The sequence below is a fragment of the Toxotes jaculatrix genome, chromosome 22 (genome assembly GCF_017976425.1).
Source record: "Toxotes jaculatrix isolate fToxJac2 chromosome 22, fToxJac2.pri, whole genome shotgun sequence".
NCBI lineage: Eukaryota > Metazoa > Chordata > Actinopteri > Toxotidae > Toxotes > Toxotes jaculatrix.
Genome location: NC_054415.1, coordinates 13953171 through 13971036, shown reverse-complemented (window position 1 = coordinate 13971036; position 17866 = coordinate 13953171). Strand labels below are relative to the sequence as shown.

General features: G+C 41.6%; 1 protein-coding gene across 4 annotated transcripts in view; it reads left to right on the top strand.

The window, feature by feature from the left end:
- The window catches only part of nav3 (neuron navigator 3), a 169447-nt gene that overhangs the window by 110320 nt on the left and 41261 nt on the right, over positions 1-17866 (top strand). For 3 of the 4 annotated variants that reach the window (XM_041029924.1, XM_041029923.1, XM_041029926.1), the window contains 2 exons: positions 5422-5829; positions 7247-7366. In XM_041029924.1, the coding sequence (XP_040885858.1) occupies positions 5422-5829; positions 7247-7366 (528 nt within the window). The remainder of the gene's footprint in view (positions 1-5421; positions 5830-7246; positions 7367-17866) is intronic. The other variant, XM_041029925.1, reaches the window with a different exon arrangement.

The following is a 17866-nucleotide window of genomic DNA, read 5'->3' as shown; positions in this document are numbered from 1 at the left end:
ATTCTGTGGGGTTCTCACTTTGTACGTTGCGTCTTTTTTTCTTTTTCTTTTTCTTTTTTTTTGCCAAACAAAACAATAGTAGTCATCATGTCAGCAGCTGAGGTCATACAGTATGTGCCTGTGGAAGTATTGACCTCATAAAAATCTGGCTCAGTGCACCACTCAATGGATGGAATGAGCAGGAGAAATTCATTTTCAGAGGCTTGTGTGTAAAAGGAAGATTTTAGAAAAGCTGTGTTATAAGGGGAAAATATGTGAAATGTTCTGAGCAGATTTGTGAAGATGCAGCAAGTGACTTCATTGCAATTTTCTTTTAAATGAAATACTGATGGAGCAGAGTAGCCCTACAGAAATATTTACCACACTACAGGTATCTTCCAAAAATGACAACATTTTAATTTATTACAGAGATCATTTCAGAGCTGGAGCAAAAGCACAACTGTATGGTAGAACATTTACGATGAAATGAGGGGCTTCTCTTACATCTGGATGCCGTCACTTATCAAAGTCTAATGACTAGTTTGAACAACATGTGTACATGATTGCTGCACCTTTTAACATGGCATGCATTCAAGACAGATGTTTGGCCCATCTGTCTTATGATTGCTCTGCAATACAAAAAAACAAAAAACATCCATTTGACTATAAAGTAAATACAACCCCAAACAGGAAAAAAAATAATTCTATATATTGTAATTAAATGTAACAGTTTGGTTTTTACATTTCGGTCACTTTAGATACACAAAGTTTAAAAAATATGACTAACTATTAAGAAGCTCCCCAGTTTTACCATCATTAGTTTTCCATTATTAGATGTTGTATATGTCTCTGCTGCACACCGACTCCCAAATGTTGTTGGATCATGAGAATTCAGACCAAAACTGACTGAAAATGCAGCCATTCCACAGTGAAGTGCAGCTCGACTGGAAGCTGGCGGCAGCTAATGTTACCTAAAATTCTTCAAATAGCACGTGTGGTTAAGCTGCAGTTTCAGAGGCCCTGCTATCATCTCCCTTTCTCATTACACTGACCTTGCTACTTCAGTGCCGCAGCCATCATGGCAGCTTAAGTTCACATCCACAACATTCTTCAGAGATTCAGACATATTGGGGCCTCCACAGACAATCTGTATTGATCACAGACCACATTTAATTTCCCTCCAGTGTTTTTTTTTTTTTTTTTTTTCTCTAGACATGAAAAATGTCTGGAGAAAAAATTATTGATTGACACTGGAAGGGAAAAGAAACAGGTCTTATGTGTGAAGAAATGCTGTGATCTTCAATGACAAACCTGGAAAGGGAAATCTCCCCTGCTACTCGCTCCCTGTCTGCTCAGGCCTCAGGGATCCAGTCCAGTCCCATGGGGATTAAAGAACCGCCAGATGACATTATGAGCATAATAGCTTCACCCTGTTGGATTTGTTTATTTTTCTGTTTACATTTGGAGCACAGAGAGAACAGGGTTGGCTAAATTATTCATTGCTTTGGAATTGAGGAGATAGCCGTTGGTCCTGTTTGAGTGCATGTACAGGATTCTGAGGCGAGCTCGTTTTTGCTTTTCTTCTTCATTTTTTTTTTCTTTTGCACATTTAGCTGACGCTTCAATACCAAGCGATTTGCAGTGATTGCAACAGTAGAGTGAAAGTCTTACACCACCAAAATTGCAAGTTCTTAACAGTAATGATTGGTCAAAGCCAGAGACACTTTTCAATCCCTGACAGTGTTCGTGTGAGAGCAGTCAGACTGAGTGGAGAAGTGACAGGATTCAGCTAGAGGAAGGTGATATGAGGCACTTTTTGACAAGCTCACTTTTCAGTCTATGGAAAGTAACTTGTCTGTTCTTGTGTGTGAAACATGGTTGTGTTGGGGGTGGGTTTTAAACCACCTCGAAATGACTTACATGATAACACACATTTGTAGTGTAGAGTATATTTGCTTTTATGTTCAGAGCTGCTAATCTAAGTTCAAGGTTTATGTCAATGATGATCCCACAAAAGAAACACTAATTCTTTTCTTTATGTTTCATATATAAACTAACTAAATAGAACATAAAAAAACACTCTTTAATGAAAGATAGTTATTACAGTAACTCTGACTCTGAAATATCAATTTACTGCTCACTGTAATCTATTGAGTTTATGTTATATACCATAAGCTGTAGTGTGTGAGTGAATTCAGAGCCAGCTGAAGTCTTAACGAACTTCTTATAAAGCTTTGAATAAACTCTCAGTTCACTGTATAGTAAGGACCCCACTTGAACTCATACCAGTCCCTTCAGAGGGGTGATGGTGGATTGAGCAGCAGTAGAACTGTTCTAACAGAATAATCATCAGTTCAGAAGTAAGCTGGAGGTTTACAGTGTTTTCATTTGACATGCAGCCTAACTGAAGAAGTGCTTTTGTGAAAACTGGGGCTAATACTGATGCTGCAGAGTTTCATTTTAACAAGATCACTGAACTAATCCTCCTCAAGAAATGCACCTTTAACTGTTAAACTCTCAGACCTCGTTAGCAGCTGCAAGAGAAGGTTCCAGAGTATTTATATCTGCCATTGCTCAGCAATAAGCAATTCCCTGCTGTCAACATGGATTCTTCTCCTCCTGAGCTCTTGGCTAAACACAAAATAGTCTCCCTCTGTTAGCATTTATTTTGGTTTTGGTTCTGCTTTATACCAGATGAAGCAAGGCTGCTCAAACCCCAGCAGGGTTTATGGGAAATGTGGTCTTAATTTAGAGACACAGTAATATTCACAATACTGGTGAGAGTTAGAGACTACCAATGATTTATGGTTATTATATGGGACTCTTAATTTAACAACAATATGCTGACATTATATGTAGCCCATCATGTATTTTAGAATGCATTGTTTTCTTTTTAATTGAACATGTTGCTGTTATGTTATCATTGTGTAAAATATCTCAGTACCTTTCCTCTATTTGCTGCTCAGCCATATTCTTGGTTTCCACACTCATTTATCTTGACACCTACACACACACAGTCTCCCTCAGTTTTTCTGTCTTTCTCCTGTTTTTTTTTTTTTTCCCTCTCTGCTGCCTGGAGATAAAGATAAGCTGATTTAGCAAGCTGCTTTGTGTACGAATGGTTAAATGATTTTGATTTCTATACTGTAGCAAATTGATTTCTGTATTTCCATATTCGGCTGTGATTGCTAGTCAGATAAACCTTTGTATTTTTCATCTGCGCTCTAACGTGGTACTGCGTGTGTCATCGGGGCTGGTGTGTGTGTGTGTGTGTGTGTGTTGATCTCAGAAGGTGTTGATGGAGATGTGTTGTGAATATGGCTAGCATTGCTGCCCCTCTCATGTTGGCACTTGGCATCACAGGAATGCAGTGTTCTGCCCTTTCTCTCTCTCTCACACAGGCACACACAGGCACACACAGGCACACACAGGCACACACACTGCTCTCACACCTCTCTCCCTTCTATGTGTGAGACAATGCTTTAAGATGTCATTGCTTTTGTCACCTAATGTAGGAAGACCGGTGTACAGAGGCAGGCATCCAAATAGGTGTCTCATCCCACATATCCAGCTACAGTTCTCCAGTTCAACTGCATCATCGGCTACAATCACTTCCTCCCTTAAAAGTGTTTTTTAAACCAAACAGATTTTTTTTCTAAGGTCAAAATATTCTACAGCAGTTGTACAGCAAACACACAATAAATGTATGTTTTTCTATCGGCTGCATCTGCTCATCATTGATGAGCAGATGGCAAACAATGAGTGTGTTTACATTAAAAAGAATCTGCTGATAATGCTACAGTTTAGCGTGTTTACATACAAACATCAAATCTTTATATTGTGAAATTCAAATAAGCAGCAAAGTTCATGATAGTGTTAGCCTTAATCCTATTTACATATTTCCTATATGTGTTTGTGCTATTTCCATGGTAATATATATTATGTGTAATGCCACACACCATTATTTTGTTTACACAGGGATATTTGTGTTGGAGGAAGCACATTAGAAGCTTATACTTAAGCGCAAAAGCCTGTGGAGCTGTCTGGTTTTGTTCTGTCGTCATGTAAATGCAATGCACTGTTTTTCCCAGCAGAGAGAGCTCAAGCTAGGTACCACTGCGGCCATGCTTTGCTTTCTGTGTCCAGATACATCAGGTTTCTAGTCCTGTTGTGTAAGTGGTCATGAGTGTATTTTCCTTGTGTTCACAGACTTGAGATGTTTTTGCTGTCTCACCTGAAGCACTTGGGGATTGATGCCATGGTTTGGATTTTGCTTCCTGTTCTTGCAGAAAAACAATCGGCTGAGGCAGTTTTTAAAAGATGACAGTGTGTTGCAGTTGACATTTTCAGATTCTTCTCCAGCGTTAGAGAATAAAATGACTGTATAGGCTGTTGTGGCACTAATGGAGAATAGTCAGGATAGTGAGTCAGCCCCCTTTGTCTCCCTCCATCATATTTAACTCGTTTTCTTTGCTAACATTTTACTTATTCTCACACTGCCACTCCTTTTCTCCCTCTATCCCACACCACCTATCTGTCTCTAGATGCATTTTCATCTATCAAATGACACAATTCAATGAGGATTTATGATTCAGTGTCTCTGTTAAGCCTTAAAGCTTTGTAACAAAGGCAACATCATTTTGTGATAATGTCAGACAAGTCATGATGTAGACTTTGAGTAATGTCTTTAGTTATTACTGAATGGCTGAATTGTGTGGTTATTCTTTTGTATTCTTTTATATTTTTTGTACTTATATACTGTAACACTATAAAAAAAACAACACAACCAAATAGAGTTTTTAAAAACCTGAGCATGATATAGCATAACATAAACATGTCCAGATATAATTTAACCATTTTTTCCCCCTGATATACAGGAGGTTTAGTTACATACTTCAACCTCGCTGAAGCAAAAGCACCTCGTTCTGATTTTATTCCCTGTGATATTTCCAGAGTTTGTATAAAACTCACTTGATAGTTGTATGGAAACATTCCTGTCTCCTCTCTCTCTCTGCTTCTATGTGATGTACCATGATGGTCTGACATATGTTCTCATGGGAGCCTTCACTTTCTTCTCTCCTCCCCCTTCAAGTTAACACACCGGAAGAAACAGCACTTTAGGAAGGTCACACACACACACACACAGTAATGCCAGACAAACCGGCATGCCATTTGAAGGGAGTGGCACTCAGCTGATGTAGGCAGCTCTCTGACTGATCTTTTCACCTGAATGATTTGTCCTTTGCACAAGAGTGCACTTGATATGATGGCTTCAGTGTCTTGGACTTGTGGGTTTGGTTTATTTGAGGCACTTTATCAAAGGCCCTCTGTATGGAGCAACTGTCAGAAGACACCCTGCTGATAATTATCACTGTATCTGTGTCATTTCAAGAGTCAGAATTAACTCCCTTATTCTGTCTTTGTGTCTCTCTGTCTCCACAGTACGCTAGAAACAACCTTTGATACCACGGTAACCACTGAGGTCAATGGGCGGAGTCTCCCAGCCCTCACCACACGCTCCTCCCCCATGGCCTGGCGACTGGGCCCAGCACAAACCCCGCGTCTCCAGGCAGGCGATGCCCCCTCAATGCCCAGCAGCTATGCTGCGCCCAGGGCGAGCTCGACGGGTGCTGGCACCACCACTGGCCGCTACAGTGGGCACTCGGACCCCACCAGGTTTGTGTTCAGTGCCCCCCTGAGGCGAGCAGCAGCGGCAGGGGCGAGGGGTGCGGAGCAGGGGGAGAAGGGAGGAGGAGGGCTGGAAGGAGGGAAGCAGATGGAGGTGGCAGGGTACATGAGTGATGGGGACATCCTAGGGAAGAACGGCCGGATGGATGAGATCACCAGCGGGTAGGATGAGCATGTTAGCTTCCTCTGACACACTGACTAATTCCAAGCTGCTTTCATGGCACAAGCACTAATTCTTTTGACCTTTTAAATGAAAATACAGGCAAGAAAGAAAATAAAAGTATTTTCCAAAATGGCTAAATATTGCTCTGAACGAAAAGCATTAGTTTGAGTGATAGCATGTCATAAACTAGTGTTTTGAATATTGCTAGTGGGGCATGTTGTTTAGCTCACTGGTACTTTTTACTATACTGTGGTGTGAAACGGCATTCAGTTTCTAGATGTGCCTCCTACATGTAAAACCTTTAGTGGCTGCAAATGTGTTTCTTTGCCTTTTTATGCATTAAGTACAGTGCTCACAGTACATTTTACAACCCTCTCATGTTGATGACATTTTGTAAGGCCTCTGTGTTAGTGTATATTAATCCTATTAACTTTTCTTTGATGTCTAAAGGAGAAGATGACAGCTTTAATATATGGTAGATTGGCCTTCTACATCATTTATGCTGACTAAAACACCACTTTAAAGGCCATTTGTTTTTTGAAGCATCATAAAATACATGTGACACATTTCTGTTCACGCTTAGCTGTGCATTCACGCAGTTGCCAAGGCCTTCACCAGTGTCTCTCTGTGCATCAATACAAATAGCCCGCTGAGCTCCACCAAGGCTATCATTGGTTTGTCACACCTTGAAAGGAAGGGTTCAGATAATACATTTACATGAGCCTTGAAGGCACTCGATGCACTGACAGATTACCTGAATGAAGAAAGATAAGTCAGTGTCTAACACAAAACATCATGACATGTGGGCTTCTGACCTCCATTTGCTAAATAGCAATAAATGCCTTGAGCAAGTGGTAGGTGTTTTGAAAATGGAATTCACCTTCCTCACACGCGTCCACATGAACACACACTCCCACTTGGCATCCATGAACTTAAGACTTCCTGAAAGGGGGGGGGGCAGGGAATACTGTGAGGGGCAGTTAAGTGAGGATTGATGGAGTGAAGCATGCGTAGGATTAAAGACGTGACCGAACAGAAAATGAAACAACACGTTGGGAGGGAAAGGTGATTAGCTGAATTATTAGCTTAATTAGCTCAACACTAATGATCCCCATGTCCTATCAGCCGTGTCTGATAGCTATCTGGCAGTAGCCTCAAATCCTACCACTCACTCACATCCACAGATACACAAAGCCACTTAAACATGCATCTTTTTTTTGTGAATTAACAAAATTGCAGTCTGAATAATGTTCATTAGCCAGATTATCCATCAATCAAACATGTCGCTGTCTTCTCTCTAGTTTAGTTGAATAAATTTGTTGCATTTGAAAATAAAGAGAATACTGAATAACTCAAACCTTTTGTGCCAAAGTGAGGTCAGACGTCTACCTCCTCTAATGACTTCTCCTCTCACAGATACCTTACAGACGGTGGCCTCCATCTGTATGCACGGAACCCAGGCCGAGCCTCCGACGTGGCGTCTTCGCGCGAAATATCCCAGAGAGGGAGCAAAGAGATGCAGGGTGACATAGACAGGTAAGGATGGGAGTCTGCCAGTCACACAGTGCAGTTTCTTTTACTGATGTGTGTGTGGACCACACCCAGATCTAGTCGAGCTTCCTCAAGTTTTGAGATTCATCCAAGGACACATTGAATGGATGAAAGCACATTGTTTAGTGTCCACATTTGCATAACGTGTCTACATTTTACATTTCAGTTGTCGCTTTCACTAATCACTTTCAGCTGCAGCCAGGTGGATGTTTGCAAGGGCAAATCCACCAGACTGTGCTTCGCAGCCAGTGATGCGTGTGTGTGTGAGAAAAGCAGTAGCTGTGGTGAGAATAGCAGGAAGGTTCCAGAAACTGTAGGCATATCCCCTTAGAGCCAAATTGAATGGAATTGATAACACATAAGTGTCTAACTTTATTCGTATTGTGTTAGGAAGAAATAGCAGATAAAGAAAAATACAGTCATACAGTATTGTATTATTGAAGATGCAGAATTACTAAAGTAAAAGTAGGAGTGGTGCTGAAAAGAGTAAAAGCTGTCAGTCTGTGACAGATGATAAGGATCAAACATCTTACCCATCAAAAGACTAATGAAAACAAAAACATAAATAAGTTAATGTCCTTCAGAGGTGATAGTTAGCCCCCCCCCCCCCCCCCCCCCCCCCCCCCACTCCCCCGCCCCTCCACTGCAGGGACACCCAAGACTAAATGAAGTGAAGAGGAGAGACATGGCTTCAATTTGAACCTGTCAGGCTAAGATTGCAGTGACAGGCCTTCAGAGAGACCGCTGGGAATCGACTGATGCAGTGACATTTCTCAGTGTCGCACCTCCAACTTCTGCCAAGATTTTAATGAGTGACAGTGTTTAGAGGAGTGGGAGGCCTGAAAAGCAATCAGATATGGCTCTCAAGAATGAGTTGGCTTTTGTTATAGTGATTTAAATTAAGTGCCGTCAAAGACACTCTAAGCCAAGCTGGCAATGTGCATCAAAATTCTAGTAACTCTAAAAAATTAATATAAAACCACATTATCCTTGGTTTTATATTCAGGTTGTTATGTGGTTGCCTGCGACTTTAGTCAGTTTTGGGATCCTATTCAAGGAAAAGCTAGATTAGCAAAAAGTGCATGTGGTTACATAAGGCAAATTTAGACAGAGCGAAGTACGACTTCCTGCTGTGTCTGTGTCTTTGTTTTTGCTACCCGTCTACATAATCCAATTGTTTCACAGGCCAGACGATCCTGCTGCTTCTGGGTTACATGCTCGGTCTCGCAAGCATGTTTGTCACAACAGTCAGTCAGGCCAGTCAGCCAGGGGCGAGTCCGATCCTATCTGTGATCGGTCGAGCGTCAGAACATGGTAGACCTGACCGGAGGTTCAGAACGGGCCATTAACTTGCCCCCGTCAGTTTCAGACTGATCTGCCCATCACACTTTGACACTCAGGCAAAGGGAAAGATCGGATAAGAATAAATATGAACCCTGTGAACTGTCTTTTCCATTTGCCAAGTCTCAGCTTCACCCTGCATGTGTTTTATCTCAGTGTTGTAATATTTTTGCCTAAAGTCTCTCTCACCTTGCTTTGACATAAATCCAAAAAACTGCAGCTTTTCTCAGCTAAAGTCTGTGTTAGCGCTCTGGGCCTCAGGGGCGATGAGGAAATATTGATGCCTGCTTCCCCTTAAGATGCCTTCAGGCAACAGACTCCCGATAGGATCAGAATTTGAACTCTGGAACCTTTTTCTTCCTTCCTTCTCTCCTTCCTCTCTTTTGCCTTACAGAGCTATATGAACGTACACATGCACACACACAAGCATACGCATAATGCCTCCCCCCTGTCTCCCTCTGACATGTGTGATTGTCAGAAGCTGAGCTGTCACTTCCCACTGACAAACGACTAAGCTCAGGGGGGGAATTCGTTTCTGAGGCAATTGCTCACTGGGCTTCACACCTCAGCCCGGCTTTAGCTCCTTTTGTAGGATGTAGGATCTTCCTCCATGATCCGTTCCTTCTTTATCCCAAAGCATTCGTCTTCTTTTCCCCATAAAACCCTGTATTTAAGTGAAATGAGCAGCGGATAAGGCCCAAGTTCAAACAATCAGTTTCCTGACTTTGAAGAACTTTTCAGGAATGATAAGTACAAGCAAAGCGTTTATTCCAAGACTGTAAGTAAGTCAAATCTAAACTGTCTAGTTTTGCTTTCCGTGATGCCCCCCAGATTTTTCATATTTAGCTGTTCAACACATTTTTCCAACTACCTCTGCAACTGGCAGCTGGAGTTTTAGTCTGATTTTTCTTGCAGCTATGATCAGTTGCTGTTTTATTTCTGTTCCCTTTTCCAAGAGAAAGTGTTGGCCTTCCTTTTCAACCACTGGAAGATACTGACAATACTGCAGAAAGTAGCTGATTATTTTCTAATCAAGGAAAAGGTCTAACTCATGTCTCAGCCACAAAGACGCATGCTGTCTGTCATGTAGCTGCTCTGCAGACTTTCAGGGTTAACGTTTAGCTATAACAGCAGCTTCATAACTGTTTTGGTCACAGAACTTTTTTTTCAGAAAGTTTCGTTTGCTGTTTTTTCTCCGGTGACTCAGCAAAACTATATTTTGAGTGAGAGAGTGTGAGAGAAGACCCAGAGCTTTCAGCTGTTTATGGTAATAGCTAGATATGAAGTTTAGTTTGGGAAAAATATTTGGAAAGAATTACTGAACATTAAAATGTTTCCTCCCTCTTCTCTTTGCTTCTTTTGGATTTCCTCTCAGTTATGAACTATAATTGGGAAAGTACACACATGCAGCCACACACACACACATACCTCAATCAGTCCTAAACACACACTTATACAAGTACACATCCCTCACTCCCAGTTCTCCTGGCACACTGGCAATAGTAGAGAGAGTTCCTGGGAGGCAGAAAGCGGGAGTCGGTCTGTGTACATAAACTGAACTCCCATGAGGCTCATTAGGCTTCACGCTTTTCTCCGTCCATAACGACTCCCCTGGCTGCCACCCACAGCAGCTTTATCCCCAACCAACAGAGCCTCTGAGGAAATTCATCTAAATGACTCATCAGATCAGGACTCATGGCCAGCAGGTGACTGACACCATCTGGGGCTAGAACAGTGCGGTGTTGTGTTTGCTGCAGTAAACCTTAGATGAGATATCTGCTTGATGTGACTATAGGTGATGTTAGATACAGCTCATCTCTGTGTCTTGATCAGATCAGCTTTGCGGGTGTCCCGGGTTCTTGGGAAAAGGCTCTGCTGTACAGGAAGTGATGCATTATTTTTCTCAGAGGTGGTTTGATTTGAAAGGAGAGGAAAACGCTGGGAAGTTAACATTAGACTTGAGTGTTTTTATCATCACTGTTGGGCCAGAGCCATAGCTTTTTACCACCGGTATTCAGCAGAACTAAGTGTGACAAGAAAGACAAATAAGCACAGTGTCAAATGTACAGTTACTTTTGGAGGTGTTCTTCATTTGTACTAAGAATAGACTTTCCTGAAACTGACCATCTGCCCCAAAGCAGCAAAACAACAAAGGCTCAGATCTCTCTTCTAATCAGCCTGTTTCAAAACAATGGTGAATTCAGCCTTGGCTAAAAGCCCCTCTCTAAAAATACCCTCCTGTCATGCAACATAGATGAGTGCATGCTCGTGGCTTTACTGTCAAGAAAAGACGCCCAAGGAGAATGTTTTGACACAGGCTCCTCGTTCTCAGCAGAGACATGAATAAGTAACAGGGCCTCGCTTTTAGCATCCTGGTGTCTGGTGTGTGTGGCACTGTCTCTCTCTCTCTCTCTCTCTCTCTCTCTCTCTCTCTCTCTCTCGCTCAGCCTCCTTTTTGAGGGCTGGACTGTGGCAGCTGGCTCTGCATTTTTCTGTTATCTGAAGCTTTGGGGGATTGGAGACAAGTTTTTGTTTGAAAGTGTGTTGTGTTGTGGTCGCGTTGTCCGTGCTTGACAAACAGTTTGTTTGTGCACTTGTCCTAGACTACATTTCAGTAGTGCGTGCGTGTGTGTTTGTGTGTGTGTGTGTGTGTGTGTGCAGATTTCTGTATATGTGTGCTGTCACTCTGCAGAGCAGTGACAGTCATGGTGAAGCTGCATGACTCGTCGTGCTGCCATAAGCAGCGAGGAGATTTGGAGGAGACAGTTTTTTAACCATCAATGACAAAGCCAGTCGTTATATAAGTTTCTCTGTAGCTCATCTCTGCCAGGGGCACCACTTAGGAAGAAAATATCCGCGCTCACGTTGCACCTGAAACTGCAGCGCTTCAAAGTTTGTGCTTTCTAGCTTTCTGAATTTTTCTGGCACTTGTCAGTCTCTTTCTGTTTCACAGACACTTGACTTTTTTTCAGTCTTTGCACCTTAATGAAGAGCACACAGGCACACAGACTAAACTTAGCTAACTGTGATGATAATTGGAAGAAGTTTTGAGTTGCAGATTTGAGTACGCAGCTGTGTCTGGCTCTTGTATGTGTGCGTGTTCATGCAAATGCATGTCCTCCCTTGCGCAGGTGCGTGCATACACACATATTTGCTCTCAAATACAGTCAGCCCACGAAAACACACACTAATTAGTCATCTATTCCTTCAGAGGAGCTCAAAGGAAAGTTTCCACTTTTTGGAAGCGGAGTTTTCCTCTTATTTCTTAATGTCTGGCATTGATTCAACTGTGTCTTCTACTCTGGATGCTGCTCTCTCTATTTATAATGCATCTGCATATTTCTCATACTTTCCTCCAGGGGAGGCTTGGTATCCTCGTTAATTACTGTACTCAGTGAATTAATAAGTGAAGTCAAGTAGTTACAGAACGGGCAGTGATGAAATAAAAAGACATCCTGCCCTACTTCGTTTTTCCAAACGTGATGTTTGGGTCCAACAAACCATGTCACACCTCTGAAGATGTCTATGTTAAAATGAATGGGGATATTTTTTGTGTATATATCTGTTGTATATATACAGGTGCTGTTGCACTGCTTAAGCATGAGCATCCTAGTTTAGCAAAATCATGCATCCCTTTTTGGGGGATACCAAATATTTTTCTCCATATTTTTACACAACCTTAGTATAACTTTATAAAAACACTGTGCGTGGTTAAACAGCACCTTCATCACTTACTCAAATGCTCTTATTTTTCAAAACAAAAGTGACAAAAACGTTAGTGTTCAGTTTCAACCAAAACACATCACTCAGTGGATCAGGTCTGAGTGTTCTGTGTTCCTGTTAGTAAATTCTGTTGTGGGTCCTCTTCCTTCAGTGAGCCTGGCTGATGCAGCTCTCAGCATGGTGATCTTTGGACCATATGTCTCTCTGACTGTGAACCACAGCTCTGTCTGTCAGGGGCAGGTTATTCATCTGGTATGACTGAGAGGTGAAAGACAGCATAGCCATCAGTGTTTTTGTGGAATGTTAATTTTGAGATATTATCAAAAAGTTGCAAATAATGGCACCGTATTTTAGAAATATGTAGCCTATAGGAGCCTCTTCATTATGTTTTACAGTGTAAGCTGACAGAAATGAACTTCTGTCAGCCTCCTCCTTTGCCTTTTTTTTTTTTTTTTGCCCCGTTCCAAAGTAATGGAAAAGTTAAATTATTAAGAAAGCTTTCAAAAGCTAGTTCCTCCATGATAGAAATGCTACACTTATTTTTGCAACACCCTCAGTCTGGGGACCAGTCAGTCACCTTTATGACTGTGACACTTCTTTATCTCCATATTCACTGTGTATGTACAGGCATCTACCCTCTGTTCATGCACATTCACAGGTCTGACAGTGTGATTTATGGAAAACAGTGATGCCATAATGATGACTCACCTTAAAGTGACATAGTAATGACATATATCCCTCCCTAGTGCATCATGTATGGGCTAAACAGGTCATATATGAAGAATATATGCTACCCCACATTCATTTGTGCATATTGTCCAGGCCATATAGTAGTCAGGGAAACAAATGTGGTGTCAGTGACTCATACTAAGGTCACACTGTAAGCTTGCTGTGAGACTTAAAGGCATTACTACTTTGCATTATTTATCATGAGCTTCCACATAAAATGGACAGAAGTGTGTCCATAAGTGCATGTGAAGTAAACAGTGCTAAATGTTTGTGTGTGGGTCCAACTCTTCCCACAACCCTGCATTAGAAGTAATGTGATGAAATATTAGTTGAGAATAGGAAGGTGACCCATTGATCTTAACAGAGAAGTGATGTAGTGCTCTATTATAAAGAGAGCGATTCCCTCCATTACAAGCAATGATTTCAATATATCTTGAGTCTCAACGCTCGGTTGATTTAAAACTTTTAATCGAATAAGTTTGTCTAGTTAAAAGGCCGAGTGTTTACGGAAGGGAATGCCGCAGCTGATTGGACTGTTGATGCAGAGCTTGTACCCCTGACAGTTAGCTCATGTTGGAAAATTCATTTAAAACACTGGATTGTCTGCATGTTTTTGATGTCAAAGCATCTTCTTTGTTATGCACTTGGCAACAAGTTGTGATGAAATGAAAAAAATCAAAGCATCACATTTAGTTTTTATCATCTTGTGACTGAACTGGGTGAGGATGTTTGGAGACAGTAGAGTTAGTGCAGCTTGTTGTCATTCTATTCATAATTTGGAACGATGTGTAGAATTTAAAATCATTCTTTCCATTTTCCTTTGACATTTTAACCCAGCAGAGAGGACGTCGGAAGGTCTTATAAGTCTTGTAGTTAGAGACACTACAGTTTTTTGTTAAAGCACACCAGTGTAGCAGTAGATAATAGGATTCATGAAAGATTTGTCTGCAGTACTGCTGATGGATTGAGTCAGGACTGCCTGTATACAGTGCTAATGCAGAATAGATTTTAGGATAAAAACACTAAAGGCCTTTCGCTGCAGTTGCATCAATTCATTTGGTTGAAAATTTCCAGGGATATGGCTCCATTCATCATCTGACAGGCCTAATGAGTTTGTGAAGATAAGAATCGACAAAGCTCCTATCACTGCTAATTCACTTTACTGCCATAGAGACTGACTCTGTTGTGGATTATAAAACTGTAATCTTGTTAAATGACGAGTGTTGTGATATAATTATGGCAGTCCGACGTTCATGAAGCTGTATGGAACGTATTATTGTTGATGTTCCTCTTTTTTGACCAGTAACAGACCAGAAAGTGACCTAAACATATCTGAGGAATCGCAGTCATTTAAAATGTAAAACCCCAGATAAAACCCTCATTGCTTAGTGTAAATTATACTGGTTGAATGTGTTATTTAGTTGTCAAGTTTCATAGACTGACTTACATTTAAGGACAGATACACAGTGACATTTGTGGCAACCCCGTCAATTCTCTTTCCCAGAGAGACACAGCCTGTTGTCCGTTTCTCATCATCGATTCTGGACACACGCCAATATCGTTGGTGGTCGGATTCTAACCTCAGCTGATGGGCTTTGGAGAGCTGCCACTGTTCGGCCTCTGTCTATCAAGTTGTAATGCCATAATCCTAGAAATATAAAGGCCCTTCTGTGCCAGGACAGTAGATGATGCTTGGTTTGGTGGTGACCAGTTTGCCAAGTCGTCTGCCACAGAAAGCAGAGGCAGACGGCCGACTGATCCACCGATGCTCGCTAGCCCCACTCATCCCCTCCAACCCCACAACCTTGCCAGGGTTGGTGACCATCTGGTTATTTTTGCCCCTCCCATACTAGCCCATTTGCCAAAGTGTCTTATTAATCATATTGATTGATGAAACCATTTTTTTTACTCTCGCACTATTTGCATATCTGCATGATATGCTATCTAAGAATTAAGCAGCAATTTTTTTAGCAAAAAAAGATTTAAACATTTAATTATCTTTCTTTCAACTAATCAATTAATAAACTATTTTACTTAACTAAGTTTATTTCCTGTTAATGCATTTTGATATTTTGACTTTGTAGTGTTTGTTTGAGGAGAATACAGAAATCCTGACCAACCCTTGTTGTTTGTCTTGGGGTAGAAAACACAGCTTAATGATTTTATCTCCTCCCAGGCCCGAGGAGGAGGAGGAGGTCAGCAGTTGGGGTGGCTGTGGGTTATGAGCACTTACACTAGCACTTTCCCATTCAAGTGGTTTCAGACTATTGGACCCCACTGTATGTGGGCAGTGTGTTTGCACATTTGCCAGCAGTGCGCCACAGACTCAAGCAAACCCCTGCCAGGATGTATTAGCCTGCCTGAAACCCCTCGCCTCTGAACGGCTAAAGATTTTGTTGTCATCTCTGACTGCATTGCAGTCGGAAGCCTGGGCATCTTTACCAGCCCAGCCAAGCAGCACTGCTGTCTGTCACTGCTTGGCAGCAGACACATTTCCAGCCCGTCCTCCCAAGGTCACTGTTCCTTTTTTTAATTGAGTTGTGCCGAGGTGAATTGGATTCCACAGTCAGTGACATGTCTGATATCTTTTTTTTTTCCTCAACATGCCAAAAGAATCTTCTCTTTCTGTGACACAACACCTTGAAATTTTAGCTCTTCCCTGTGAAAAAAAAAAGACAGAGAGATTTTTGAATATCCAGGTGGCATTTACTGTCCTCTGACACCAGACTTCAACAAAAGAGGATCATTGTGACACAGGGCATCTCTATGTGACTATGAATTAGGGCGGCACTGATGAAGAAGCTTAAGTTAGTCTCCCTAACTTCAGCTTAAATAAAGATGGATGACCTGTCTTCAGCAGCTAATCATGCTTTTCTTATTGCTGTACTGCCCACCATTAAGGTTGAGGGAGAAGAGTCATGAATAATGTCCCAACACAAGGCTGTGTAGACAGTCTTTTCAGAGCCATCTCACGTATTATGCATGAGATCACTTCCAGTCAGAGGCATTCGGCAAAGACAAGGGACAGTCGGCTCTCATCCAGCAAAGCACTTCCTCCTTGATCTGGCTCAATTTTGCATTGTCATCCTCCTTTAATTAACCCTTGGCAACCCGCTGCTGAAGACATGTCTGATTGCCTCTCCCAGGGATGACAGGCCCATCCTGGTGAGGAGGGGAGAGGAGACGAAGAGAAGGGAGGGGGGAGCTGGCAGCAGCAGCAGTAGGGGGTGAAAGTGGAAGAGTGAGGTAGTCCTTTATTCCTTTCTCTCGTTTCCCATTCCCTCTCTGGACTCCTACTCGTTTCACAGCTTCTAGCTTCTCTGAGAGGTGGGGTTTTGCCTCCTGTGGTAGTAGGCGCGGTCGGGAAACAAACCAAAGCAAAACACTACTGTGACAAGACGACAGGCAGCGTCCATCCCATTAGAGGTGAGTTGACAGCAAAGCTAGGGACTACTCTACACCCACAACTTCTGTTTGGAACCTGTACTAGCTGATTGATGCGCCTTTGTGTTGTGTTTGCGTTGAGTCACACTGTGTAATTTGCTCTGATAGCTGGTCTCTTTGTGCTCTACATCAGAGCCAAAGAGAAAGTGAGTCTATCACCAACTTTGGCAGCTGACAAAAAGGCAGGAGAAGAAGAGTAAAGTCATTTACAAGGATGTCTTGTTTTGTAATTGCAAGAGCACAGTGGCATTAACTGGGATTATGGTACTCTACAGGCAAATGAGGAGGAGTGCTTTCCATTTACATTACAGAGCTGTGTTCTTTATGTGTGTGGGAGAGAGAGGAAATAAAGGAGCATTCCAAGTTTAGTGTGCGACAGATAGTTGTCATGGTGGTTGGATGAGGACGTCTTTGTTGTGGCTTTGTTAATTTCACCTGAGCTTCATGTGTCGACGGTTAATGATTTATTATAGTTCTTTAATCAAGCAGCCATATAAAAAGAACAGTAGGTAAAGACATATTGTATTTCATCTTTTAAAAACAAACAGAGGGGCCACAGTGGCAAAATTTGCTTAATGAAAGGGTTTTTGGTCTCACAAGTAATAGTATTGAGGTTAGTGTGGGCGTGTTTCAGTGGACCTCAGTGCATGCTTTAGTTCAGAGGTAATATCTCTGTCGTGAATAAAACCTATTTGTTCACACAAACATCCTCAGCCCACACATTCAGCCTCACATTCACTGTCAATCAAGCAGCAGCAAAAGCCTCTCTTCGCTTTCACTTTGAGAAAAAGTTGTTTATTTTTTACACAAAGAACAGTTGAACTGTAGACAATCAAGAACCGAGGAAATGGCAGCTCACTTCCCAGGTGTTTTGTTTACTTTTAATTGCTGTCAGATGAGATCTACGTGTCTCCTGAATGTTTTCATATCAATGTCTTTTTTTTTCTTTTTGATTAATTGCGTATTTAATTGAAGCTAAAACATGAACATGCCCATTATAAATTTCACAATAATAATAATTAAATATAGTTTTAATTAATTGTAAGACACAAGAAATTCATGAATCCAAACTGGTCCCACTTCATCTTTAAATGCCATTACCTATAGTTTTTGTCAGGTTTGTTATGTAAGAGGTGCACTGAGGAAATGTTTGCCTAGTCCCATCTGTAGAACATCCCCAGTTCATTTACTTGAATGCCATCAAATATTTTTCAATCCCCTCATCTTGTTTATTTCTGTAATAAAGTG